This window comes from Mucor mucedo (genome assembly GCF_025094135.1).
Source record: "Mucor mucedo strain NRRL 3635 chromosome Unknown EV154scaffold_64, whole genome shotgun sequence".
Taxonomy (NCBI): Eukaryota; Fungi; Mucoromycota; class Mucoromycetes; order Mucorales; family Mucoraceae; genus Mucor; species Mucor mucedo.
This window is the reverse complement of record NW_026252348.1, coordinates 128,640-151,059: the sequence shown is the minus strand read 5'-3', so window position 1 is coordinate 151,059 and position 22,420 is coordinate 128,640. Positions and strand designations below refer to the sequence as shown.

General features: G+C 35.4%; 10 protein-coding genes across 10 annotated transcripts; 6 read left to right on the top strand and 4 right to left on the bottom strand.

Annotated features, from left to right (window-relative positions):
* Nucleotides 1-36: 36 nt before the first annotated feature.
* EV154DRAFT_538719 (S-adenosyl-L-methionine-dependent methyltransferase) lies at nucleotides 37-847 on the top strand (the record flags this gene model as incomplete). The annotated part of the gene is made up of 3 exons (XM_051604300.1): nucleotides 37-227; nucleotides 285-586; nucleotides 654-847. 3 exons carry the CDS (start codon nucleotides 37-39, stop codon nucleotides 845-847), a joined length of 687 nt encoding a protein of 228 aa, XP_051456226.1.
* Nucleotides 848-2,368: 1,521 nt separating this feature from the next.
* On the bottom strand, nucleotides 2,369-3,513 carry EV154DRAFT_513460 (uncharacterized protein). The gene is made up of 4 exons (XM_051602031.1): nucleotides 2,916-3,513; nucleotides 2,624-2,856; nucleotides 2,540-2,554; nucleotides 2,369-2,465 (listed from the first exon to the last, which is right to left on the bottom strand). Exons 1-2 carry the CDS (start codon nucleotides 3,441-3,443, stop codon nucleotides 2,806-2,808), a joined length of 579 nt encoding a protein of 192 aa, XP_051456225.1. The 5' UTR covers nucleotides 3,444-3,513; the 3' UTR covers nucleotides 2,369-2,465; nucleotides 2,540-2,554; nucleotides 2,624-2,805.
* Nucleotides 3,514-3,772: 259 nt separating this feature from the next.
* Nucleotides 3,773-4,563, top strand: EV154DRAFT_513457 (uncharacterized protein). The gene has a single exon (XM_051602030.1). It carries the CDS (start codon nucleotides 4,083-4,085, stop codon nucleotides 4,350-4,352), a length of 270 nt encoding a protein of 89 aa, XP_051456224.1. The 5' UTR covers nucleotides 3,773-4,082; the 3' UTR covers nucleotides 4,353-4,563.
* Nucleotides 4,537-5,987, top strand: EV154DRAFT_270223 (uncharacterized protein). Its single transcript, XM_051594700.1, has 3 exons — nucleotides 4,537-4,776; nucleotides 4,846-4,960; nucleotides 5,017-5,987. Exons 1-3 carry the CDS (start codon nucleotides 4,587-4,589, stop codon nucleotides 5,891-5,893), a joined length of 1,182 nt encoding a protein of 393 aa, XP_051456223.1. The 5' UTR covers nucleotides 4,537-4,586; the 3' UTR covers nucleotides 5,894-5,987.
* A 2,727-nt stretch (nucleotides 5,988-8,714) lies between these two features.
* Nucleotides 8,715-11,120, top strand: EV154DRAFT_269982 (mitochondrial inner membrane protein-domain-containing protein). Its single transcript, XM_051594698.1, has 3 exons — nucleotides 8,715-8,834; nucleotides 8,905-10,533; nucleotides 10,601-11,120. Exons 1-3 carry the CDS (start codon nucleotides 8,763-8,765, stop codon nucleotides 10,646-10,648), a joined length of 1,749 nt encoding a protein of 582 aa, XP_051456222.1. The 5' UTR covers nucleotides 8,715-8,762; the 3' UTR covers nucleotides 10,649-11,120.
* A 426-nt stretch (nucleotides 11,121-11,546) lies between these two features.
* On the top strand, nucleotides 11,547-13,539 carry EV154DRAFT_513447 (armadillo-type protein). Its single transcript, XM_051602029.1, has 9 exons — nucleotides 11,547-11,691; nucleotides 11,767-11,968; nucleotides 12,032-12,173; nucleotides 12,247-12,420; nucleotides 12,506-12,622; nucleotides 12,703-12,790; nucleotides 12,846-13,009; nucleotides 13,081-13,311; nucleotides 13,378-13,539. Exons 1-9 carry the CDS (start codon nucleotides 11,593-11,595, stop codon nucleotides 13,493-13,495), a joined length of 1,335 nt encoding a protein of 444 aa, XP_051456221.1. The 5' UTR covers nucleotides 11,547-11,592; the 3' UTR covers nucleotides 13,496-13,539.
* Nucleotides 13,442-15,130, bottom strand: EV154DRAFT_513445 (uncharacterized protein). Its single transcript, XM_051602028.1, has 6 exons — nucleotides 14,605-15,130; nucleotides 14,458-14,547; nucleotides 14,324-14,407; nucleotides 14,174-14,256; nucleotides 13,730-14,098; nucleotides 13,442-13,668 (listed from the first exon to the last, which is right to left on the bottom strand). Exons 1-6 carry the CDS (start codon nucleotides 14,717-14,719, stop codon nucleotides 13,558-13,560), a joined length of 852 nt encoding a protein of 283 aa, XP_051456220.1. The 5' UTR covers nucleotides 14,720-15,130; the 3' UTR covers nucleotides 13,442-13,557.
* On the top strand, nucleotides 14,904-15,762 carry EV154DRAFT_270026 (uncharacterized protein). Its single transcript, XM_051594699.1, has 4 exons — nucleotides 14,904-15,178; nucleotides 15,246-15,348; nucleotides 15,409-15,493; nucleotides 15,647-15,762. The coding sequence occupies exons 1-4, from the start codon at nucleotides 15,088-15,090 to the stop codon at nucleotides 15,656-15,658; spliced, it is 291 nt and encodes a 96-aa protein (XP_051456219.1). The 5' UTR covers nucleotides 14,904-15,087; the 3' UTR covers nucleotides 15,659-15,762.
* Nucleotides 15,763-16,125: 363 nt separating this feature from the next.
* On the bottom strand, nucleotides 16,126-17,367 carry EV154DRAFT_423289 (phosphatidic acid phosphatase type 2/haloperoxidase; the record flags this gene model as incomplete). Its single annotated transcript, XM_051596127.1, has 6 exons — nucleotides 16,126-16,434; nucleotides 16,505-16,575; nucleotides 16,640-16,805; nucleotides 16,873-16,922; nucleotides 16,995-17,085; nucleotides 17,158-17,367. 6 exons carry the CDS (start codon nucleotides 17,365-17,367, stop codon nucleotides 16,126-16,128), a joined length of 897 nt encoding a protein of 298 aa, XP_051456218.1.
* A 2,751-nt stretch (nucleotides 17,368-20,118) lies between these two features.
* On the bottom strand, nucleotides 20,119-20,986 carry EV154DRAFT_482815 (uncharacterized protein; the record flags this gene model as incomplete). Its single annotated transcript, XM_051598525.1, has 2 exons — nucleotides 20,119-20,426; nucleotides 20,935-20,986. The coding sequence occupies 2 exons, from the start codon at nucleotides 20,984-20,986 to the stop codon at nucleotides 20,119-20,121; spliced, it is 360 nt and encodes a 119-aa protein (XP_051456217.1).
* Nucleotides 20,987-22,420: the final 1,434 nt, after the last annotated feature.

Sequence of the window (22,420 nt, the reverse complement as noted above, 5' to 3'; positions counted from 1 at the left end):
CGTAAATCAAACGCTTGGGGTGAGATTGAAGAAGGTATGACAATTGTGGATGTGGGTACAGGGAATGGTATCTGGGCACTGGAAATGGCCTCAGAACAAACGCATTGTAAAATCATTGGCCTGGATTTGCGTCCACCCGCAGAACAGCAAGGCAAGCCTAAAAATCTCAATTACCTTGAGGCCGATATTACTGAAACATGGCCATTAGAATCCGGATCCGTTGATTAGTAAAGTAATGACAATGGGGGCAAATTAGTTTTACAGAAACTAATTTTTTTATATAGTATATTCCAGCGTGCCATGGGCGGTAGTATTCAGAAGAGTCAATGGAGTCATGTGTTGGGAGAGATGCTCCGTGTGCTTAAACCTGGAGGCACCATTGAGTTATTAGAGGCAGACTTATGGCATCATAATCCTGGACCTGTTCAGAGAGCATTTGATGAATTTTATCAGAATCAATGTACGGAATCAGGGCTTGATTTTGCGTTTACTGAAGTAATTGAAAAGGACCTTTTCTCAATTGGTTTTGGTGAATTGGATCATCGTACGCTTGATATACCCATTGGCGAATGGCCCCAAGATTCTGGTGAGTGTCTTGTTACACTTGTATTTATTTATTTATTTTAAAAAAATGGAGGCTAACACATTTTTAGAACTCAAGCAGTTTGGATTTATCAATAAAGAAATCCAAAAAGCATTTCTTCGAAACCGAAAAAACTTTTATGTGTCAAAATGGGGAATTACACCCGAAGATTATGATTTAGCAGTACAAGAAGTTATGACTGAATTTGAAGAATACAATGGTTTCTCTCGATTCAATTGCTGGATAGCTAAAAAGCCTATGTAGAAAGAAAGAAAAAAAAAACCCCCCCGAAAACCAAAAAAAGCAAAACCAAAAAAAAAACAAGAAAACCTTATATATGCCCAAACCTTTAGATAACATATGAATTAGATTTAGAACCCTTCTTATGCCCTTTTATTTATACACATGCCCTTTTTATACATCTGTTTTTTCAAAAAAAAAAGAATATAATTTTTTTATTTAATTAATATTCATTAAATTATCCTTACACTTTCAGACGATCATATTAATCAATTGAGATAAACATTTTTAAGTCATCCATCCCAAGAAATTTCATGATGAAAGTTTCTTAAACAGCGTTGACCCTGGGTGTCAAATTATACGAAAAAGAATGTGAATTTCTGTCACTAAAATTCTCTGTCTTTGATCAGGAATGGAACGAGAAAATGGGCACCTAGATATGAATGAAGGCCAGCTTGGACAATGCGAAGAAGACAAAGAAAACTGTCTGATGGAGACAACTGATAGGTTACTATTGTATCTCGTTTTTTTAAAAAAAATATTAGAAGACTAAGTGTTTAGCCAAAAACAAGGCATATGAAGGCGTTGTCCATTTCAAAAAAATAAAATAAAACGCATTTGAAGTTCTTATTAAAAGTAACTAGCGATTTTATAGCAGAATATCAGCTATATAGTGTATGACAAACATACTATGAAAGTAACAGAGTACAGCTTTTTCAAATGTGAAGAAAGAATTCACTCGGCAAGATCAATATTAGCCTGGCACCAAAAAAGTACAGCTGGCAAGGAGGACAGCAAAAGATTTGATTTTTAGGCATGGGTAATTCAACGCGTCTTTCTCGTACAAAGTATTGCTTATACATGCTCAAGATTTCGAAAAACATGAGCCGATTGCAGTTTCTCGCCATATATTTATTACCGTTGACTTGCTTTGTCTTTCAAGCGCCAGTCTATCGATTTTATAGTTGTCTAAATCCCAATGAAGTACTTCAATCCTACGTAATAACATGAGCCAAATAGCAAATGCAGGAAAAAACTGATCATTACCATTTGGCTAATGTTATTACGTAAGATTGAAGTACGTTCTCTCGATCCTGACAGGGCCAATGACATATATTTTACTCCGTTTTTTGAGAGAACTTGCAATATACACATTAAACAGGTCTTTTTGTTTCTTTGCGATTTTTTTGTACATATGTACCGTTCTTGATTACTCTTTCCAGTATGATTGAATACCTAGAAAAAAAATGAATAGATCATAAGTCAGTAGCATAGCAATATGGATTCGTAAAATGGAAAGGGAACAGGGGCGTATAAAATGACAGCATTTAACCGCAACACATTGATCTGTGAGGCACGGCTGTGTGGCTTCATACGGACGCACTGATTTTTGCTGACTCCGAAGAGGAATATTTTATAAGGATACAACTTGATCATCTTTGGATCGTACTACTTGTTTGGAGCTAGTACGTCATGCATATCAGATTTGCAGGTAAAAAAAAAAAAATGTTTTCTTTAAAAAACTATGGCATTGCTTTTTTCAGAGATGGTCAAGTCATTGTAAAGGACTAGTGTCAAAGGTAAAGGTGTATCGTTAATTCATGTCATAAGTTAGTGATATGTATGGCTTTTGTAGTTCCTCCTAGTGGCAAACAATCAGTTGCTATCATATAACTCACATCTTCGTATATTTACTCCGTATTGTAACTAACATACTGCTATAAAAAACCGCTGATTACTTTTAATGAGAGCTGCAAATGCGCGATTTTTTTTTTTTTTGAAATTGACAACCATATCTACCTAAGTGGACATTATGGTTTTTGGAAATGGGAAATATGGTTTTTGAAAGCGATAATTACTTTTGCTCAAACTGGCAACTAGAAATCCATAACTGACATTTGTTTTCGGCTTAGCGATATTTATTTTTCACAAAGTGACAATATTTACCAGCCGCACTGTATTAATAATTAAAAAGGAGCGTTTCATCCAGAGAAAGGAGTTCGTGATACGGAATAGTGGGGTCGTTGCTGTTGCTAAATTTTAATTAGTCTCGGTTTTTTTTTGTCACACATGAATTAAGGAAAAGACTTACATAGGGTTGATATCGTGGTCGAGGATAAAAATATGAGGATTGATTGTTGTCTGAAGAAGAAGGAGGAGCCCACCTACTCTTCTTTTTTTGTTGCTGTTGTTTCTGCTGCTGTTTCTGTTTCTGCTGTTGTTGTTGTTGCTGTTGTTGTTGCTGTTGTTGTTGTTGTTGTTGTTGTTGTTGTTGTTTCTTTTTTTGCAATTCTTCTTGCAACATTAATTGTCGAAGCATTTGAAACAACCGGTGTTTCTCATCTGTTAATCGCTGGATCTTGGCTCGTATTTCAAAACTGGTGGGCACGGCAACCACTGGGGGTTCCGGCGTTACCTTGGTTTCCTCTTCAGGTTCTTCTCGTTCGACCGGCGGTGAAGGTAAGCCCCCTACATGGGCATTATGTAGTTGCTGTTGGCGTCTCTTCTTGGCTAGACATTGTTTCATTATCGCTACTTTGATGGCATTTGAATGAGGCGAGGGTTTTGTTAAAAGGAGCGTATTTTCCCTTGCTTTATTATTTAAGCTTGTGCTTTCCATGTAATTTTTTTCTTTCTTCTTTTTTCATAAAAAAGGGAGCTATGTACAAAAAAAAAAAAAAAAAAAAAAAAATTATATGGAAAGTAAAGAGAAATCCAAAGAAGAGGGAATATACATTTTCAATGAAATAAACCGAAAAAAACTTTTATTCGTTGGGTTTTACCAATTTTTTTTTTTTTTTTTTTTTTTTTTGAGTCACTTTTGTGTTATCTTTTATCCGATTTATTTCCTATGATCACAGAGAGATGAAAAGCATTTTTCTTATTTAGGTGTTTATTCATGCTGTAGAAATCATTGGCTCTCTTTCCTCTTTGTTTTTGAGTATGTCTGTTTTGCAATAAAATATTACAAGGAAGGCGGCCCAATTTCTTTGTTTTCGGAACATTTGTTACATAGATTTTTTTTTTTTTCATAAGATTAATGGGAAGAGAAACGTGGTAACTCAAAGGTGTTATCTCCTTATACCTGTTTAGCTGAAAGATTGAAAAAGAAAAAAAAAAAAAAAAAAAAACTCCATCAGTAAGTGACCATGTTTTATTTATCGATATGTGATTGGCCAAAATATTGTATACAGTTGAAAAGAAAGAAAAATATTTTGTATTTGTAATCCATCCCTTTAATTTTTAAACAAAAAGAAGAATGTCAACTGCTACATCAACTAAAGTCCTTTCACTTTACCGTAATTTCATTCGTCACGGTCACAAGTTTTCTTCCTACAATTTCAGAGATTACACTGTGCGTCGTTCAAGAGATGCTTTCCGTAGCAACATGACGGAAACCTCCAAAGATAAAATCGCTAGTTTCATTGCCAAAGCCGAGCAAGATTTAGCCATTGTCAAACGTCAAGCCGCCATCAGTCAAATGTATACCAATGGTGAACACTTGGTTGTTGAAGCACCCAAGCATTAATTGTTTAAAACTAAAATAAATACCACACATTTTTTATCATTTATTATGCAAGCAGGGTCAAAAAAAAAAAGTTGCGTTTTTTTTTATCTTTTTTCATCCCTTGCATTAGAAAGAGATAAGAATAGCAGGTTACGCCAAGTGACTTTTTTTTTTTTTTAATATAAATACAGCCTTATTTTTTTTTAAATTGGTGTGCCTTTTTATTATCTACTATTTATTTTTCAGAAGAAAAAAATGTTACGCCAGTCTATTCCACCTCATCAACAGGCATTTGAGTCATCTTCAGATAGTCACGAAGATCTCCAATTAAATCGGTCTCTTTTACTTGATATTGTACAAGAAAATCATTTGCTCTATCACATGGAGAAAAGAGATCGCCCAAACAACATGATTCGAATTTTAGTGGAATTACATCAATTAGGTGGTAAGTTTGATTGTTTTTTTATATATAAAAAAGAATGCTTTTTGTTTATTCATCTAAAAATTATATTAGCTTCCCAGGAACAGCTCACGCTCGCTTATGGAAAGGCTAGGCAAGATGCACAACCCATTCGAATTTCCAATAGAATCGATCAAACTAATTGGGAAGAGTTTCTCGGAAATTGGAGGTAAAAATAGTAACAAAGAGTATTAAAAACTCAGCTGACCTTTTATTATTATTTAGTCTGTATGGCGATTACTTGGTATTCTTTGATAATCAATTGTCTATTTTGGGATTAGAGGAAACGTTGAACAGATATTTTTATTCTATTCCGAAATCTCTCGGTTCACAATTACAACCACTGGTTCAACTAGCCTTTGGCATCGAGCATGATTTACCATTAATTATCACACAAGCATTAGCGTATTATGCTACCTCTTATTTAGACGTCGGTAGCATTCTAGACTATTGTCAGCATCAGACAAACACATCCAAAAGCACATGTACAGCAAACACTATCCTATTTGATTATATTAGTTCCGATCAACGCTTCGATGGCAAAATGGAAGGAAACAATACTTTTCATTCAGCAGTAAAGCTCTTGATCAAGAGTAAGTCCGACCTGATAAAGACATACATGCATACATGGTCTACTTCTTCTCCGGGTGATATGACAGAACAACTTGAATCTCTATTAGAAACAGCTACCAGATTAACACAGCATGCATCACGTCAACCGCAAGAAAATGTCATTGATTTAGATTGGTTCATGGCGGGTGGACAGATGATGGATGCCGTATTTGCAGTCAAACGATTGATCCGTTCGGAAAACGATCAAGATTTGGTGGATTTACTATTTTTATCAATGCTCTGTACATTTGTTGTACAAGGAAGACCTGCACTTGTTGTACACAAACAGACAACCGGTTTCATGAAGTGGGAAGACTGTATCTCCACTATCGTTCAATCGGCTGAACCTAAATCTATTTTGGCACTAGCTTCCATTGTCAAAGCTTCTCATTATAACCCCACCCCGTATCTTTCCATTGCGAACACATTGGCTCAATTTGTCTTGATGGATGGTACCTGGGTGAAAGGTGGCATTGGCTGGTCAAAGTAAAATGTTCTTTTCCCCTTACCTTGTCGATCTTCTTTCTACTATATTCCCCTCTCCCAATAAATATCACACGTGTTTTATTCATTCGCTCCTTTCTTGCATTATTGTTGTGTTGCTATAAATATACCACACTAGATCCCACTCGCACGCACGCTCACCCGCTTGTCACACAAGCAATTACAATAAGGTGATGTCAGATATAGTTTACTATCTGTTTACATATACATATACATATACTTATTTATATATATATATATATATATATATATCACCATCTTTTTTTATGGTCTATATATGCAATGTAAACATAGGTCTCGACTTATGTATCAAATTTCCTCTTTTGACATTGAAAGCCCCACTGTGACGGTTCTGCAACAAAGGTGCTTGTGTCTTTTAAACGCACGATGCTTTATCAATTGTTCGAATGGGCATAGTCTGTGTTTTTCCTCCATTGTATAAACGCATTTCTTCAAATGAAGTTATCAACCGACCTCAAAGTCGACAGTACGGTACATTTGAAAGGCGATTGTGTATTTTCCTCCTGCACAGGATTCTATTTAGCCTGTGAAGTTGTCTTATTAACGATAACATAAAATATTTCTCTTTGATAGGTGAGTGTTTTCTTTCTTCAAGATATAAACTTAGCAATGATATGACCTATATTCATCTGTGAATACTTGCAAGAGACGGATTATGAGTTATGGACCCTTCTAGAACTCGACAACGCGTTAATAAAGAGACATCCTGACATATAAAAAAAAAGCAAGCACATGTCAAATTGAAAAATGCCGAAATCAGTCAGTTAAGCAAAAAACGACCAATATTTCCCAGCTTCACTATATGAACGTACGTTATAAATAGAAATCAGTTTAAGATTCTTTTTTTTTTTTTTTTCGTTGCCGGGAACAGAACAAAACCTTTGCTGATTGGCTTGATTGAGGAGTGAGCTGACAAAATTGATTTCTCATTTCATAATCCATTTGCATTATCAGTGTAAAAACCAAAAATGAACTTGCTCCTGCTTAATAAGGGGGGCAAAAGATGATGATTAGGAGATGTAATGCACATAAAGTGCGTGGTAATGCAGAGGTTGATAAAAATGAGGCCTAGATGTCTAATGTTGCACAAAAGATAAAAAAAAAATGATGTCAATCACTCGGAACAAAGCTAAAAAGGGAGAAAGAATATAATAGAGCGGTTCCTGAAACTTCATACCTGTATATAAAAAAAGAAAAAAACAAAAAATGACAGGGACAAATACACGGGCGCCGCCCAGATCGACTTTTTAGCAGAGAAAAAAAAACAACGTGTTACACTTCTCGCACAAAATTAGCTAGAAGGTGCCTCTTTATCATCGGTTTTATCTATTATGCAAACAGGTAATAGGAACCATGATGGATATGTATATGTGTCTTCTAGTAGCTTTACATAACAATCAATGACCTTTTTAAAAAAAGCGGGGTGAAAGGAACGCTTAATTTAGCATGTCCTGATTTAAACCGGTCATTGTTTAATTTTAAGGAAATTCGAGAATATTTCATCCCCCTGTCGCAAAGCATATTATAGCGAGACTTTGAGAAAGCTAAACACTTGTTATAAAAGAAACACTCATTTATTATAAAGATGAATGGGCGTAAAGCCAAAAAAATGATTGTTCCTAATGACGTCTAGAAAATTTATCCTTCTGAGAAAAGAGAAACACCGCAATATGTGTAGATCAGATTAAAGATATATTTATATCATACTTGTTTATAATTAAATGTACACTATACACTGTTTTCAGAGATTATTAGTTCACTAATCAAAAAAAAAAAAAATTAAGTTCATTTTGCATTTGGTCTAAACTTGCTATGCAACCATATAATGTGACATAGGATCTCTTCAATAGTATGGTTGCGCCGAGCATAATAAGGGTCTAAAAATCATCTTTGGGATCATGGGCTTTTAAATTCCTTATCTCTACAAGAAATTGCCAGGATCTATAATGAAGCTGGATGAGCTGAAGGAGCTCAGTTACTTTTATCATGAACGCTGTATGAAGAGATCTGAAAAAAACGAAGCCAATTTGATTCGGATAGTATCTTAAACAGCCACGCATCCAAAAGCTCGAAGTTGTTGTATAGAGATTTTATTTAACCGAAGGCTTAATAAATCGTTCTTTTATATTCCTTCCTTGACTATAATGTAGTCAACTCCCCACCATATTAAATAATCGTGCGAATTAGGGTTAGTTTTATTACTACGGTTCAGGTTTTAGAATTTTATATCCAAAGTTTTACACTTTTCGGTTAACGATTTTTATCCATAGACACATTTTTTTTCTGATTTTTTTTTAAACCTTTGTGGTAGATAACAATTTACCTACTGCTGGAGAGACAAGTCCCTTTGTACTAGTTCTGTATTCATACGATAATATATAATAACACAATATACACGTTTTACTACTTTTCAAAAAATCTATACAGGATCGTTTTCCAGACAAACCTAGTAAAGCCTACCAAATATCTGATATGTGATAAGACATGTGTATGCAAAATATTTACCAAACACTGTGAGTAGCACCTGCCGCAAATGAACACCGATTATACAAAAGGATCAAATCAGTTTTCTGGCACAGAATACCGAGAAAATTTCTCTGAACATCAATGACTCAAATAAACGTTTCTGCCTCTTTTTTCTTGTTTGATAATCTCATCCAACTATCTATCGTTTTATACACAATGTTGACAATATAAATCAGCAAGAGCACTTTGCTGACGTCATGAAAACGATAGTTTAATCATGCTTTGAGCGGGGTTTAGTTTCCAGGTTCATTTCTTTTTAAAATATCTGCCCTGGTGAAATACATTTTATTGTTCATTTATAAAAGAAAATGTTGAGAGGAGCATCTGCCATTCGATCTACAGCTCGTTTCACAGTTGGTAAAACCAACTGTCTTTCTGCAGTAAGATCATTTTACTTTGGCAAATAACTCTTTTCCAAAAAGGAAATTAATGTTTTCTTTTTCTTAACAGGTGAAACGATCCTACAGCACCGAACAAAGTGTTCAAACCAACAAAGGCAGCAGTATTGGAAAGAAACTTTTTTGGTTCACTTTACTTACAGGTACCGCTTATTCCAGCGCTACCTATCTTGCTTTAAAGAACGAAGCCTTTTACGATACTTACACCACGTACGTCCCCGGTGGCGAAAAGTTTTTGGATGTGTTGGAAGATTGGGCTGCCGATGACACCATTCAACATTACTTGAATCAAGCCAAGGCACTCAAGGAAAAGACCGCCAGTCAAACCGAGACCATCAGTCAATTGGCCTCTGGGGCCACAGAAACAGCCCAAGATTGGTATGAATATGTATCCGACACCATTACTCAATTACGAGGCTCTGAAACCGAGCCTGTTGTTGTTGGTAAAGGTCCTTCTCCCTCTGCCAACAACCGTTTCCGTCTCAAGAACAGAAAGCCTGAAGCTCTCTTTTCCAACATCATTCACAGCACCGAAACTACACCTTTACCTACCTTTGAAAAATCTGAAGAAGATGCTTTGAATGATTTCGCAAAGACCGTGTCTGGTCTTGTTCAAATGTTGAATGAAGCTGGTATGTCCGGCCATGCCAAGCGTCTTGTCGATTTTGCTACACGTGATATTCAAAGTCTGGATAAGGCATTTGCTTTAATTAAGCAAGAATCTTCCAAGGCTCAAGAAGAAGTCAAGGCGCTTCAAAAGGAGCTTGAGGGTGCCGAAAAGCGTGTTGAATCTCATCGTCAAGATGTAGCTGTCAAGGTCCAAAAGGCCAATGAAACAGCTGATGCCAATATCGCCTCTCATGTCCAACAAGTGGAATCTGATATTGCTTCTGATGCTGCTGAGTTAAAGAAACAATTCGAAGCCATCCGTAACAAGGAATTGACCTCTCAACGTCAACATTTCTTGGGTCAACTTGAAAAGGAATTGAAGAACAAGGCCATTGAGATCCAAGCCGACTATGTCAAACAAGTACAAGATCAAGTAGAGGGAGAGCGTGGAGGTCGTTTGTCTCAAATTGAGGCTGTCGCTTCCAAACAATCCGATTTTGAAAAATTAGCTTTTGCAGATGCCGAACTTTTAGATGACACACGTAAAGCACATCAATTGATCGCCGCTATTGATGCATTGAAGAGAGCAGCTCTCTGTGGTGAACAAGGTCAATTCGAATTAGAGTTAGCTACTTTGAAGCGCCTCTCAGCAAAGACTCCCTTTGCCAAGCTTGGTGAACGTCAAACCGATGAATTAATCCAATTAGTTGCTTCCAGTATTCAACAACACGTTGCTCAACATGGTGTTACTTCCATCGCTAAGCTCGCTGAACGTTTTGAAACAGTCGCTCGTGAAGTTCGTCGCGCTTCCCTGATACCTGAGCAAGATGCCAACATGATCTCTCATCTTCTCTCCATTGTATTAAGTAGTGTTATGTTCACAAAGAAGGGTCTTGTTGCCGGTGATGATATTGAATCCAGATTGGCTCGTGCTGAACACTATCTCAACACTGATAAAGATTTGGAAAGTGCTGCTAGAGAAATCAACCAATTGTCCGGCTGGCCCAAGCGTTTATCCCTTGATTGGTTAGATGAAGCTCGTCGTCATTTGGAAGTTAAGCAAGCTTTAGAGGTAATAATTAAGATGAAAAATTATTCGGCTTTATCAACTAAAACAATATCCTCTTTTTTTTATATAGATTTTAAGATCACAAGCTGCTTTGATTAGCATGTCGCAAGCAAAATAGAGTATATGCATTTAAAATTTCAAACAAAGCATTAAAAAAAGGGACGGCAGTAACAAAGAAACAAAAAACACTGTAAAAAAAATCAGACACTATAATAAATGATGTTCGGATACAAAACTTGTAAAGGTACTAAAACGGTGACCCAACTCTCTATCACATACATCTCAATATGTTCTAAAACGTCTTCTTTAAATCAAATCATCTGCGGTGGTATATCGTTTGGCAAGCAGTCTCGATGTTGTGCTTGATCTTGAGCCAAACACCCGAAAGTAGGAAAACGCTGATTATGGATCTGAAATGCACTCAGATTCAGTTTTTTAAACAATGAGTTTTTGAGGCTATTTAAATTATTGCTAGCAAAACATAATATGATTACACTTAGATTTATTGGCAAATGACTATTTTTGCCAGTCTATTTAGATAGACGGGGTTGTTCAGATGCGATTTTAATCTATCCAAATTCAATTGTTGTTAAATATCAATATGAGGACTTATTTCATCCTTACTGCCAGTTTTCTAAATGTATCTACTCAATTTTTTATTACTACAATCAACAAATCGGAAATCTCAGAAACATGATATAAATACTAGGTCTTGAGGGCTCTACCCAAATTAATACGACACCATATGATATAGCAGCTTAACCATAGCGTGGAAAAATAATATAATGATATTCCCCAAGGCAATATGGTTAGGAGGGGCATATTCCGCAAATCTTAGACCAAATGATCAAAGTCCCACCCGTAAGTAAGAGTTCCCTTAGCAACAAAAAGCACTGTATTTGCACAACAGTGAAAAATTACGTCACGAAGGTGAGTTGTAGTGTGCATAGCAAGAACGAACAGTTTCGGATCTATCCAGTTTCATAAAAAAAAAAGTAAAAAGGCCCGCCTTTAAATCTCTTATTTTCCCTTACTACAAATTTTTTTATAATAATACAGGCCATGGAAGACCAAGTACCCGAAGTACCTCTTGTTCTCGTATCCAACGCCTATTTGGAAAAGAAGGCGTCTCTTATCAGACAAAAGCCTATTCTTTGGGAGGTGAGATGGTGGAAATAAACATTAAACGCGCGAAGCAGAAAAAGCTAAAAACTAAAAAAATACAATACAATGTAGGGTTATGAACGCGCAAGCTTATTATCTCATGAGCAAGTGGAGCTTATCAAGGCCATTGACAAACAACCCGCCAATGTCATTCAAGCTGCCATGAATGAAAAGGGACATACTTATGCTTCCCTCATCTTGTACTTGTTAGAAAACTTGTCGAGACCTGATACCATTCAATATGTCTGTTTAATGACAGACGATATCCTTTCTGGTAAGAGGACACATGTCCATTGTATGTCTGAATGAAACTCAATCTTAAATTTTTCAACAACAGCCAATGATGCCAACGCTAGTTATTTCCATGCTACATCAAAGGGAGATCAAAACTACCCTTTCGGTCCCTTTTTCAAAGTGCTCGAGTCCGAAGATGAGTTTATGGCACTTCAAGCATCTAAAGTCTTGACCATGCTTGCTTGGTAAAAACATTATCCCTTTTTATATACACATAAACAAAAAGCTTAACCCTTTTTTTTTTATTATTATTTACAGTTCCGCTCCATCACCTACTCACGTTTCTCTCGATGCTTTGTATACTTGGATCACTAAAAAGTTAAACAGTTCTTCTCCCGATATTGTAAACTTGGTTATTCAAGAATTAGAATCCTTGTTACGTGTACAAGCATATCGTTTACCTGTTTGGAATACTCAAAATGCCATCAAAGAGTAAGGGGGGAGGGGAGAAGGAAATGACTTTATATATATGTGTTCATACTCATGACTTTTTGTTTTGTTTATTTGTTTTTATTAGGTTGGTTCATCGTCTTTATGTCAACAAATCAGCCTCCACACCTCAAATTCAATACCAAATTATTTTTTGCTTATGGCTTCTTACTTTTGAAAAGGATATCGCTGCCGGTATCAATGAGTAAGTTTTTTTTTTTTGGAGGAATACGTCATGATCAAAGTTTAACTTATTTTTTTTTCTTACTTTCTCCCGTCGTATAGGAAGTATGATGTTATTCCATTGTTAGTTGAAGTTGCCAAGTCTGCTGTCAAAGAAAAGGTGATCCGTGTATCTATTGCTACTTTGAGAGTAAGGGACATATTGTATTTAACTGACAATATGTGTATTGACTATTCTAGCGTAGAATCTTGTTGCAAAGGCACCTGCTCAGAATTTGGCAGCCATGTTGGTTTCTCGATTATTGCCATTCACCGAGAACTTGAGTTCTCGAAAGTGGTCTGATTCCGATATTTTGGAAGACATTAATTTTGTTAAGGAAAGATTACAAGAAGATTTCCAAAGTCTTACGTAAATACATCCCCCTATTGTTAGATACATAATCCGAACATGTTCTAATGACCTTTTTTTTTTTTGTGTAGTACTTTTGAACAATATGCTTCTGAAGTAGAGACTGGCAAGTTAGAATGGTCTCCTCCTCATCGATCTGATGTATTTTGGAAGGAGAATGCACACAAGCTTGAGGAACATAATTACCAATTGCTCAAGATGCTTGCTCGTCTTTTGAGTTCTTCCAACAACCCCTTGGTGTTGGCTATTGGTGCTAGTGATATTGGATATTATGTCAAGTTTGCAAGCAAGGCAGGCAAAAAGTAAGTCGTGAATAGATGAGGGCTAAGGGATTTATATTTATTTACGATAATTTTTCTTTTTTATAGTGTCTTGCAAGAAATTGGTGCTAAACAACGTATTATGGAACTTATGACTCATGAAGATCAAGAAGTCAGATACCAAGCTCTTTTAGCTGTTCAAAAATATATGCACCAAGCATGGTAGATAAATAAATAAATAAAAAAAAAATTGTAAAGATTCCATCATTATCTTTTTTTCCTTTGTTTTTAATTATCACACATCTTTCTATAGATCCTTTTACTTTCATTTAACCAACGTTGTTTCTTTTTCTCGGCCACTGATAATAGAGCCAAGAGTTCTACGCTGTTTGGCTTATACTATAAAATGGAATTTAGTGAATAATGAATATGAGTGTGTATATGAAGATGAATATTTTACCTCTAAGCCCAACTTGATAAATTCTATGCTTTGGTCAAAATCACCCATTTCAAGATAGGCTTGACCCAAACGATAATAACCCTTGATGTTGGTACAATCACGATCCAGTGCTCTTTTACAGACCTCGACAGCAAACTCATAGTTTTTTAATTTTAAATGACAAGCGGCAATATTCAGTTGAATGGTGACAATCAATAAACGACACTTTTCCAATTCTTCTGGTTCACAATTCCACAAATCTTTGATATAATCTCTGGCCTTTCGATATGCAAAGAGTGCTTCTTCAATAGCTCCCTTCTTGAACAAATCATTGCCTTCTCCCTTTTTCTTTTCTGCAGAGTTGATACGTTCTGCCGCTGAACCAGCAACCTACTCAACACAAAAATTAAGTCAGTTCACAACCCCGTCCATATATCTTTTTTTTTCAGCTCATCTTCACTTTACTTCCCAGAAACCAAGCAACTCTACTTCAAATCGTAAGCTGGCTTTTGGTGGAACAATATATGTTCTTCCTTCATCTCCATATCCTAGGTGTGCGTATAAACATATATCAGTCTTTCTGTGCGTGTGTGATATCTTTTCACAAGTATTTACCATAGTCGCTGGTACAGAAAATTTCGGCCTTTTCGCCCACTTTCATTGTTGGGATAGCGAGTTCCCAAGCTTTAACAACCTTGCCTGTGATTGTTTGTTAGGAAATATAATAAAAAAGGACAAGACAACGTTACCAGAATTTAAAGTGAATGTGAATTCAGCTTTTCTTTCACGAGTGGAATCGAATTTGACATTGGTATCTTGTAAAAAGGATTCATAGTGCACTAAAAAGAAAGAAATTAATGTCCATCTATCAAATATGTCATTTCAGTCAAAAGTACCACAAACTGAATTATTCTTTTCGGGAGTGGTTCCTGACCCTTCTCTCAAGATCCTCTTTGTGACATGACCATCCTCAGAGATCTTGATTAAATCCATGTCTAAATTAGTCACCATGATCAAGAAGAAGAAGAAAAATAAATAAATAAAAAACTGGCTTTCAAGAGGTTTTTTGATTGAATCTTTTTAAGGGGACGCGTTTCTTTCCATCCCGCGAATTTGTGTTCGTTCTTGAATAAGGAGCCTGCCTGACCTTGAAAAAAAAAACCAATGTGCGTTTATCAGTGATCAATGCTACTGGTCAGTATTATCAAACTGACAGAAAATGAACACGATAATGAGATAAAATGGTCTTTCTGTGTGACTTATAAAAGGTGTACTCTTTTATTTGTGTGATCATATGCACTTGAAGAATTTATCTTGCGATCACCAGCCCCCACCCCTTCTTTTTCTTTTTTTTTTCTTTTTTATTTCGTCAAACAAAAATGGAAGAACATGATAATATCGTAAAGAGCTTAAACAATGACTTTAAAAATGTCGATAGAGCCTATCAGACCAGTGAAATGCGAGTATTCGGTGAGTTACAAATCTATAAAAGCAACACCCACACCCAACTCATCTAGTAATTTCTTTTTGGATTCAGGTAAAAATACAGGTCAGATATTTAGGGAACTTGATGTGATTAGAAGGAAACAGATCGATTTAGCAAGCGATCATGTATCATTAGAAGCCATCAATGATATACAGTAAAAATAATAATAATAATAGTTTCATATTGGCATGGTTACTGAATCTTATTTTTATAGGCCTCCACATTTAGTGAAACAACCCCATTCAGCCAACAAGAATTTCGAGAAAAAAGAGGCTGTACTAAAAAGCATGATGGAAAAGGTTAGAAATCAACGAATAAAATATATCTCCCCATTTCTAAATTGAGTTACACCATCTTTTTTTTATAATTGAACACCAGCTGGACGATTTAACACAAGCAATGTAATTTAAAAATGAAGTCATCATGACATTTCTAAAAAAAAAAAATTGTAGGGATCGCTTTAGAAGAATTTCTAAACATGATTATGTAGGACAAGATACATTAACATCAACAGATCAACAACGAGACAGACAAACACTATAACTTAGTTTATTTTATTACAAGGGAATATACAAGAGGGTGAAAGAGAGAGAGAGGATGTTTCCTTTCGGGAGGTTTTTTTTTTTTAATATATACAGTTTTTTTTGTTTAAATTTAAAATATTACAAATATTATGAGGAATTGGTAGTAGTAGACGTAGATTGATTTTCAATATGATTGATGGCGTAATCTGTTCTATTCGGCTGTTTGCCGTTCACATGTTCATGATTAATATGTCCATTGGTTTTGGGATAATGGCTATTGAGATGATCATTACTAGGTTTGCTGCTTAATTGTTCATGGGAATGCATCGAACGTTGACTTGCCGTGGACCGATTTGTATCTATTAGAAACTCAGTTAGATCAAAATTTTTCATTGTATTTCGATTCGTTATGACTTACATTCGCCGTATTGATGTAGATCACCTGAACCAACCGTCTGTTCTTCATCAGGTGGTTGATCACCGTCTTCAGGGAATATATCTTGAGGTCGCTTAATACGAGGAGGATAAGGTAAATGTGAATGCTCAAAGGCTAGATCAGGAAAATACTGTCGGTATGAGAAATAAGCAAATACTGTGCCAAAGATCGCTCCCACAAATACATCGGACCAATGGTGACGGTAATCACGCACACGGGAAATTGCAATCAACAATGCTCCTAGAAACGGAACACAACAGACAAAACTCTTATATGTGTGCTATAATGGTGGATAGATTATGTAAGTATAACAAACACAAATCCCTTTATATATATATATATGCACTTACACCTCCTCTATCGAAAACATGCATTTTTCCAGCAAGGTAGAAAGCCAAATAGCCTAATCCAGCAAAAGAAACTAGAAAAGATCATCAGTTTCATTGTAAGATCAGCAAAGAAAAGATGTGTATATTTAAGCTTACATGATGAATGACCACTGGGAAAACTTTTGAAACCATCAATCATATCATAGGAGCGAGGATCTGCTGTACATATAGTGTAATTTAATAAATGTAAAGGTGGGTTTTCTATTCCCGGAGGTGGTTTACACCTTTCTAACATATCCGGTCGAGGTCGTCCAACTGTGATCTAATGAAAAAAAAAAAAAAAAAGGTATTAGTACACCCCGAAATTAAAACCCCTTAATTGTGCTTACCTTAATTACGTCTGTCATCATGATCGTCATCGTTAAAGCTAAAGCGAGGCCTAAAAAAAAAATTAAAAAAAAATTAACAAAAAAAGGTTTGTTTATCCCGATTGAATAATTTAGTGATTTACCTAATAAACCACTATGAAAATCAAGCCAGTTTCTACGAAAGAACCCAGCATAGATTATAATGATAATAATAGGAATAATAATTGCAACAAACTACAGGGTAGGGATAAATATTGTTAATAGATAAACAAAGCAAGAAAGAAAGGTCCACATAAAATGAGTTACCATCAATAACCAAACGGGTACAGATTCATTTACTGTATAGGTATGCATGATGGATGTATCATTGATAGAGAATTCTCGGTGAAATGGTTGAATGGAATCAATAGCAAAGAAAATAATAGCCATGATCAACACAAGCAACCAATCTTTTCCATAACTGATAAATAAGCGCTTCCGATGGGAATCCTTGAACTTGAATTTTTGAAAAACCATTTGATAATATAAATACAGGTGCAAAAAAAAGAAGAAATCAAAATCTTCTGTGTTGATTGCTTTTTATATAAAAAAATATGACGTTTTTTGTTTTTCCTCATTGGCCGGGACTTTTTTTTTTTCGCCCTTTCTTTTTTAGTACTTATCGTACCCTTTATATTGCACTAAACAAACTTGTATTTTTCAAGTAGCATGTGTCTTTTTTTTTTTACACACATTAGGTCTCTCCTTTAAGCATAACCCACCTCGATTCTATTTGCAATGATCAAATTCCTCCTCGATTGCGGAGTGGAGAACAATTATTTAATGGACACTGCGAGTGAGGATTCTTTCATGTTGGCAACACAAGCTTCATACACGATGCATAACTAGGCAAGATCGATCACATTTGAACAATTAAACGATTACTATATGACATGTTATAGAAGCATATTATGCCGCCGAAAGCGGCCAAATATACTTCAGGACAACACCTTCACATTTCTATCTCGCTTGACATTCATAAATTTTTAGTATCATGAAGCATGGCTGAACAACTGATAGTCATATGGATATCCGTATCCTCATAGAATTGCTTTGTATAGAGAATAAATTGTACCAGCTATTGTCGTTGTTCATGCAACTCCGCAAAGTATTCGACACTTCCATTTTGAGCCAGAAGAATGAATAAACCTACTCTTTCTTTACTCAAATTTTATTAAGCAATTCACCATGCCACTTACTAACATTACTAATAAAGCCTTTAGAAAGAGCAACGAACTTTCATATTTCGACCGTGGAGTCATTTGCGGCTTAGCAGAGCATGCCAAATGGACAGGTACCCAAATCAGCAAAGAATAGGGCATTCCTAGAACAACCGTTGCTACGATCGTAAAGAAGTATCGAACTGAAGGGATCACGACTGTCAGAAAAAAAGAAAAAAAAAACGCGAAGGGAATGGGTCGATGACAAGATGAATTGGATATTAGATGACTGGAAGAAGGTAATCTGGTCCGACGAGTCGCGATCTGCACTCAGGCACAACGACGGTAGTGTAAAAGTTATTAGAAAGAAGGGTGATGGTGTGAGGATGTTTTTGGGCAGGTGGATTGGGCCCTTTGGTGACACTTAAAGGGCCTGTCGATTAAGAGAAATATGTCAATTGTTTAAGTCAAAACTTTCTCCCTTGGCTTGAACAATTGACAGAGGAACATGGCCATGATTTTATTTTTCAAGAAGACGGTGCCCTATGCCATACAGGAGGATATACAAGGCGGTGGAAAGAGAACGCTGGGATTGCAGACTTTGAGTGATGGGCCGTTCAAAGTCCTCATTTGAACCCCATTGAGAACCTGTGGCGCCTCCTGGGACAGAGAATTGATATAAAAAGAGCCCAGTTTCAAAATCTGAATGATTTGGAGGATGCACTTCATCAGGAATGGAAGTTGTTGGGGGATGAAGTGTGACATAAGCTTGTAGAAAGTATGCCCGATATATGTAAAAAAAAGCTCGTAGCTCAAATACCACTTATTAACGTAATTAAAAAATTTACAATATATATATATATATATATCTATTGCTGTTTTTATTAAGTTTGGTAGAGTTTCAGGTACCTTTTATTCGTTTTGAAATAATGCATGGTTAAAGGAGCGAATAGTGTCGAATACTTTCTGTGTGGAGTTGTATGATGCTATGCTTGTTTTTTTGTGTTTCAAAAAACACTTCAGCTTCAATAGATTTGGGAACGCTTCCACCTTCTTGCAATTAGATTTCGCATTTGAAGCCCTATAAAAGGTAACTATTCCATATGGTGACTTAACCGAGGTCTTATTGATATTGAACAAATATGAGCTAATAAACAAATCTTAACAATAAAGTTGATCCAAGCACAAAAGACTACAAGTACATCTTTATTACATTATGCTAACATACATATCTAAATCATACCACCAGGTGTAAGATTACTGCCATCCTTTACAATATACCATCCAGCCGTAGCTTTTCATCTTCTGCATGACACTGCTGCTGTATCAATACAAAAGACTCTGTCCGAAAAAGGTGTTGAAAGCAAGAGAAGCCAAACAGCAACTCAAGACAGCCTTTCAGCGTCATCAAACGGTGTCTTTTTACTGTAAACTCGAAGAAGTTTACGCAACCCCAAACGGAATTGAAACAGTGCTACAGCAATGATAAAGTTGATGCCATCTCTGAAGGCTAATTGCGTGTTCTTTTAGTAAATATTATATGCTGTAGAAAGAGCAGGACTTACCAAACACAGAATCTTGTCAACCTTTCAATAACAAACGTAAAGAAGAACGATTTAGTGGCCTTTGCAAAAACAAATTTAGTTCGGGCCGTATGCTTGTAGATGGGGGTACGCCATTCAATCAAAATACAGCAAAAGAGTGACGTTAACAGCTTTGATATGAGAAAATGTTATGAGAAAATGAGAGAGATAAATTGTTAGTCTATCAGTAAGCCAATAAGAAATCAACGAAACGGGCGCAAGAGAACAAGAGAGAGAGTTAGGGAGTTTAAAAGGAAAATATGTATATACCACCTGAGCTATACTATATAGTAATTTCTCTTATATACCACCTGCCGGATTGTACCCGGACAATCGATGCCCGGTAGGTGGTAGATAGCCCATTATACGTGTAGATATGGATTAATAAAACGGCATTTTTTAGGTTCATAAAGTCAATTACCAACTGTCTGTTATTTGAAGTCTGGCAGGTGTTAAATAGGCAGAGCCCTCCTACCACCATTTCTTTACAGGATTAACAGTGCTCTGTCTAGTAACGTATTTTCCTTCATACTTTCCGTAGACAAGAAATGGCCGTGCAAGTGTTCTCGGTTAACCTTATCAGATTGTTCTACTGCTTGTAACTGTTTGGGATGGAGATAAAAATTTAAATTAAGGTAACAAAAGAAAATACTGTTAGAACTGTGTATATCTTTTATTTCGAGAAAATTTAGATTAGGGATGTCGTATTTCCTCCAATAAATATCGTATAGAATGACCTTCAATGTAGTTAAATTATAATATTCGAGTGGTACTCTCATATTACCAGTATAATCTTGTTACAGATTATATATTGGGAATTAAATTATTATTGGTTGTTTTTGATTCTCATTAATCTGTTACTGAAGTGTCAGCTAATGAGAATTTTTCACTTAATAATTTGTGCCAATCAATATAAGAAAGTATTGATTGACTTAAGACCATGTAATTCTAATTGCCATGTTTCAGAAGATAGAAACAAGCCACTGCCTATTCCTTACCGGATTCAATCTCCCAGATGTTTGATATAAAAAGCGTCCTCCCTTTTGCGATGACTTTCTCTCCATAACTTTAATAAAGGATTAATAGAGACTCATTTCTTATTACTTCTTTTTATTCTGTTTTATCTATTTTTTAATATCTCAAACATCACAAGGGAATTCTACTAGCAAAAACTACAGGTATTTATACTAAATGATTAGATGGCTTTCGGATAATATATGTGACGCGTTAGAGGAATATGATATAATGTTATACGTAATGTCTGTTTAAATAAATATGTTATCAAGTAATTCCTGCCTTACAAAGTAAAGACAAAAGTACGTGAGGATCTAAATTCATCTCCGCAGGTGACATTACGTAAATGCCAAAGAGAAAGTTTAGCGCGTGTAATATTCAGTAACCGAATATTCCGCCTATGGGATTGTACTATACTTTTATGGTATTATAATATTTACTCGTCACAAGGCGAATCACCTTGTGCACAGACACCAACGGTTCTGATGATAACAAATGGGGCGAAGTGTGAGCCATGAATATTTATACATGATCATCCATTATTATGTAAATGTGATGATTCTTTTATTATAATCTATGACATCCACTGTGAAACTTTTTATCGGTCCAATTTTTTAAAAAAAAATGAAAAAGTTAGACCGGCGGTAACGGTCCAAAAATTGGACCGATTTTATAAAAAATCGGTCGCATTTTTGGACCGATACTGATGATTACAAACGATGGTTTTGGCAAATAATTCTATTGGATAATAATACAGTTTACGTATTCAGTTCACGAGTTGCTACCCTTGTAAACCCAAAAATTTAGACATCATATATTGAATAAAAAAAAGACATTTTATTGAAAAAAAAAAGAAAAAGAAAAAAAGAGCCACAAATGTTTGAATAAATAAACGCACAGATTGGTTTTACAGATGAAAGACGAAACTAACCCGCCCATACCAACTTATTGAGCTAGTAGTTACAACTGTTATAGACAAACGCGTCTGGGCGGTACTTACCTATAATAAGAACTAACGTTAATAACGAGTATAAAAAAGATAAAAAAACACATCATACCTTAATAAAGAAACAGGTCGTCCGGGTCTAAATTTACAAGCAGTAAACGTACAGTAAATCTATAGACATATATTGATATTAATAACAGGAATGAAGGTGACTATAGCGATAAATCTTACCTCGAAAAGAATGTAGTTCATCTACCATGAACGCAAACACAATATTTATTATTCATAAACTACATCAAACAGAGTTACATAACTGTAAAAGATTAATTTTATGTTAAATTATGGTATCGATTATTATACATACTATTTCATGGTCATTTGTCAAAAAGAAAACAGAAAAAAGGAAAAAAAGAAAGAAAAAAAATATTAGATTTATAAATAATGATTTTTTAAACTCAATAGATATTACGTACAGGAACGGTACACACAAACATAGAGTACTCTTCCAGTGCGTTTGATAGGTATTTTCAATGACCCTTTGACCACTCTTTTGTTTCCTATAACTTGTCTCTTTACAAGATGGAAAAAATGGGGAAACTAGAAAGAAAAATCTAAGAAGGAGGGTGATTTCAATAAAAAGTGTTGCGGCTATTTATTGAGTGGCAAAAATTTGGACATAAAGCCCATGGCTTTTGATACTATAAACATTTTATTTGTAATATATATGTGACAAAAAAAATGTCAATACTTTGTCATAGAGACATTTAAAAAGTGAATATGTTTTGATAGTTATTCGTCCGTTAAAACTAGCGAAGAAGTGAAAAAAA

What these genes read in the sequence shown, in the direction of transcription:
- EV154DRAFT_513457 (XM_051602030.1), top strand. Translation starts at nt 4,083, where the DNA reads ATGTCAACTGCTACATCAACTAAAGTCCTTTCACTTTACCGTAATTTC.
- EV154DRAFT_270223 (XM_051594700.1), top strand. Translation starts at nt 4,587, where the DNA reads ATGTTACGCCAGTCTATTCCACCTCATCAACAGGCATTTGAGTCATCT. An exon ending in GGAATTACATCAATTAGGTG is followed by an intron (nt 4,777 to 4,845) that starts GTAAGTTTGATT and finishes AAATTATATTAG; the next exon opens with CTTCCCAGGAACAGCTCACG. An exon ending in GAGTTTCTCGGAAATTGGAG is followed by an intron (nt 4,961 to 5,016) that starts GTAAAAATAGTA and finishes ATTATTATTTAG; the next exon opens with TCTGTATGGCGATTACTTGG.
- EV154DRAFT_269982 (XM_051594698.1), top strand. Translation starts at nt 8,763, where the DNA reads ATGTTGAGAGGAGCATCTGCCATTCGATCTACAGCTCGTTTCACAGTT. An exon ending in AAACCAACTGTCTTTCTGCA is followed by an intron (nt 8,835 to 8,904) that starts GTAAGATCATTT and finishes TTTTCTTAACAG; the next exon opens with GTGAAACGATCCTACAGCAC. An exon ending in AAGTTAAGCAAGCTTTAGAG is followed by an intron (nt 10,534 to 10,600) that starts GTAATAATTAAG and finishes TTTTTTATATAG; the next exon opens with ATTTTAAGATCACAAGCTGC.
- EV154DRAFT_513447 (XM_051602029.1), top strand. Translation starts at nt 11,593, where the DNA reads ATGGAAGACCAAGTACCCGAAGTACCTCTTGTTCTCGTATCCAACGCC. An exon ending in ACTCAAAATGCCATCAAAGA is followed by an intron (nt 12,421 to 12,505) that starts GTAAGGGGGGAG and finishes TGTTTTTATTAG; the next exon opens with GTTGGTTCATCGTCTTTATG. An exon ending in TATCTATTGCTACTTTGAGA is followed by an intron (nt 12,791 to 12,845) that starts GTAAGGGACATA and finishes ATTCTAGCGTAG; the next exon opens with AATCTTGTTGCAAAGGCACC.
- EV154DRAFT_513460 (XM_051602031.1), bottom strand. Translation starts at nt 3,443, where the DNA reads ATGGAAAGCACAAGCTTAAATAATAAAGCAAGGGAAAATACGCTCCTT. An exon ending in GACCACGATATCAACCCTAT is followed by an intron (nt 2,857 to 2,915) that starts GTAAGTCTTTTC and finishes ATTAAAATTTAG; the next exon opens with CAACAGCAACGACCCCACTA.
- EV154DRAFT_270026 (XM_051594699.1), top strand. Translation starts at nt 15,088, where the DNA reads ATGGAAGAACATGATAATATCGTAAAGAGCTTAAACAATGACTTTAAA. An exon ending in CAGTGAAATGCGAGTATTCG is followed by an intron (nt 15,179 to 15,245) that starts GTGAGTTACAAA and finishes TTTTGGATTCAG; the next exon opens with GTAAAAATACAGGTCAGATA. An exon ending in GAAGCCATCAATGATATACA is followed by an intron (nt 15,349 to 15,408) that starts GTAAAAATAATA and finishes TTATTTTTATAG; the next exon opens with GCCTCCACATTTAGTGAAAC.
- EV154DRAFT_513445 (XM_051602028.1), bottom strand. Translation starts at nt 14,719, where the DNA reads ATGGTGACTAATTTAGACATGGATTTAATCAAGATCTCTGAGGATGGT. An exon ending in AAAGAATAATTCAGTTTGTG is followed by an intron (nt 14,548 to 14,604) that starts GTACTTTTGACT and finishes CTTTCTTTTTAG; the next exon opens with TGCACTATGAATCCTTTTTA. An exon ending in TTATCAAGTTGGGCTTAGAG is followed by an intron (nt 13,669 to 13,729) that starts GTAAAATATTCA and finishes TCCATTTTATAG; the next exon opens with TATAAGCCAAACAGCGTAGA.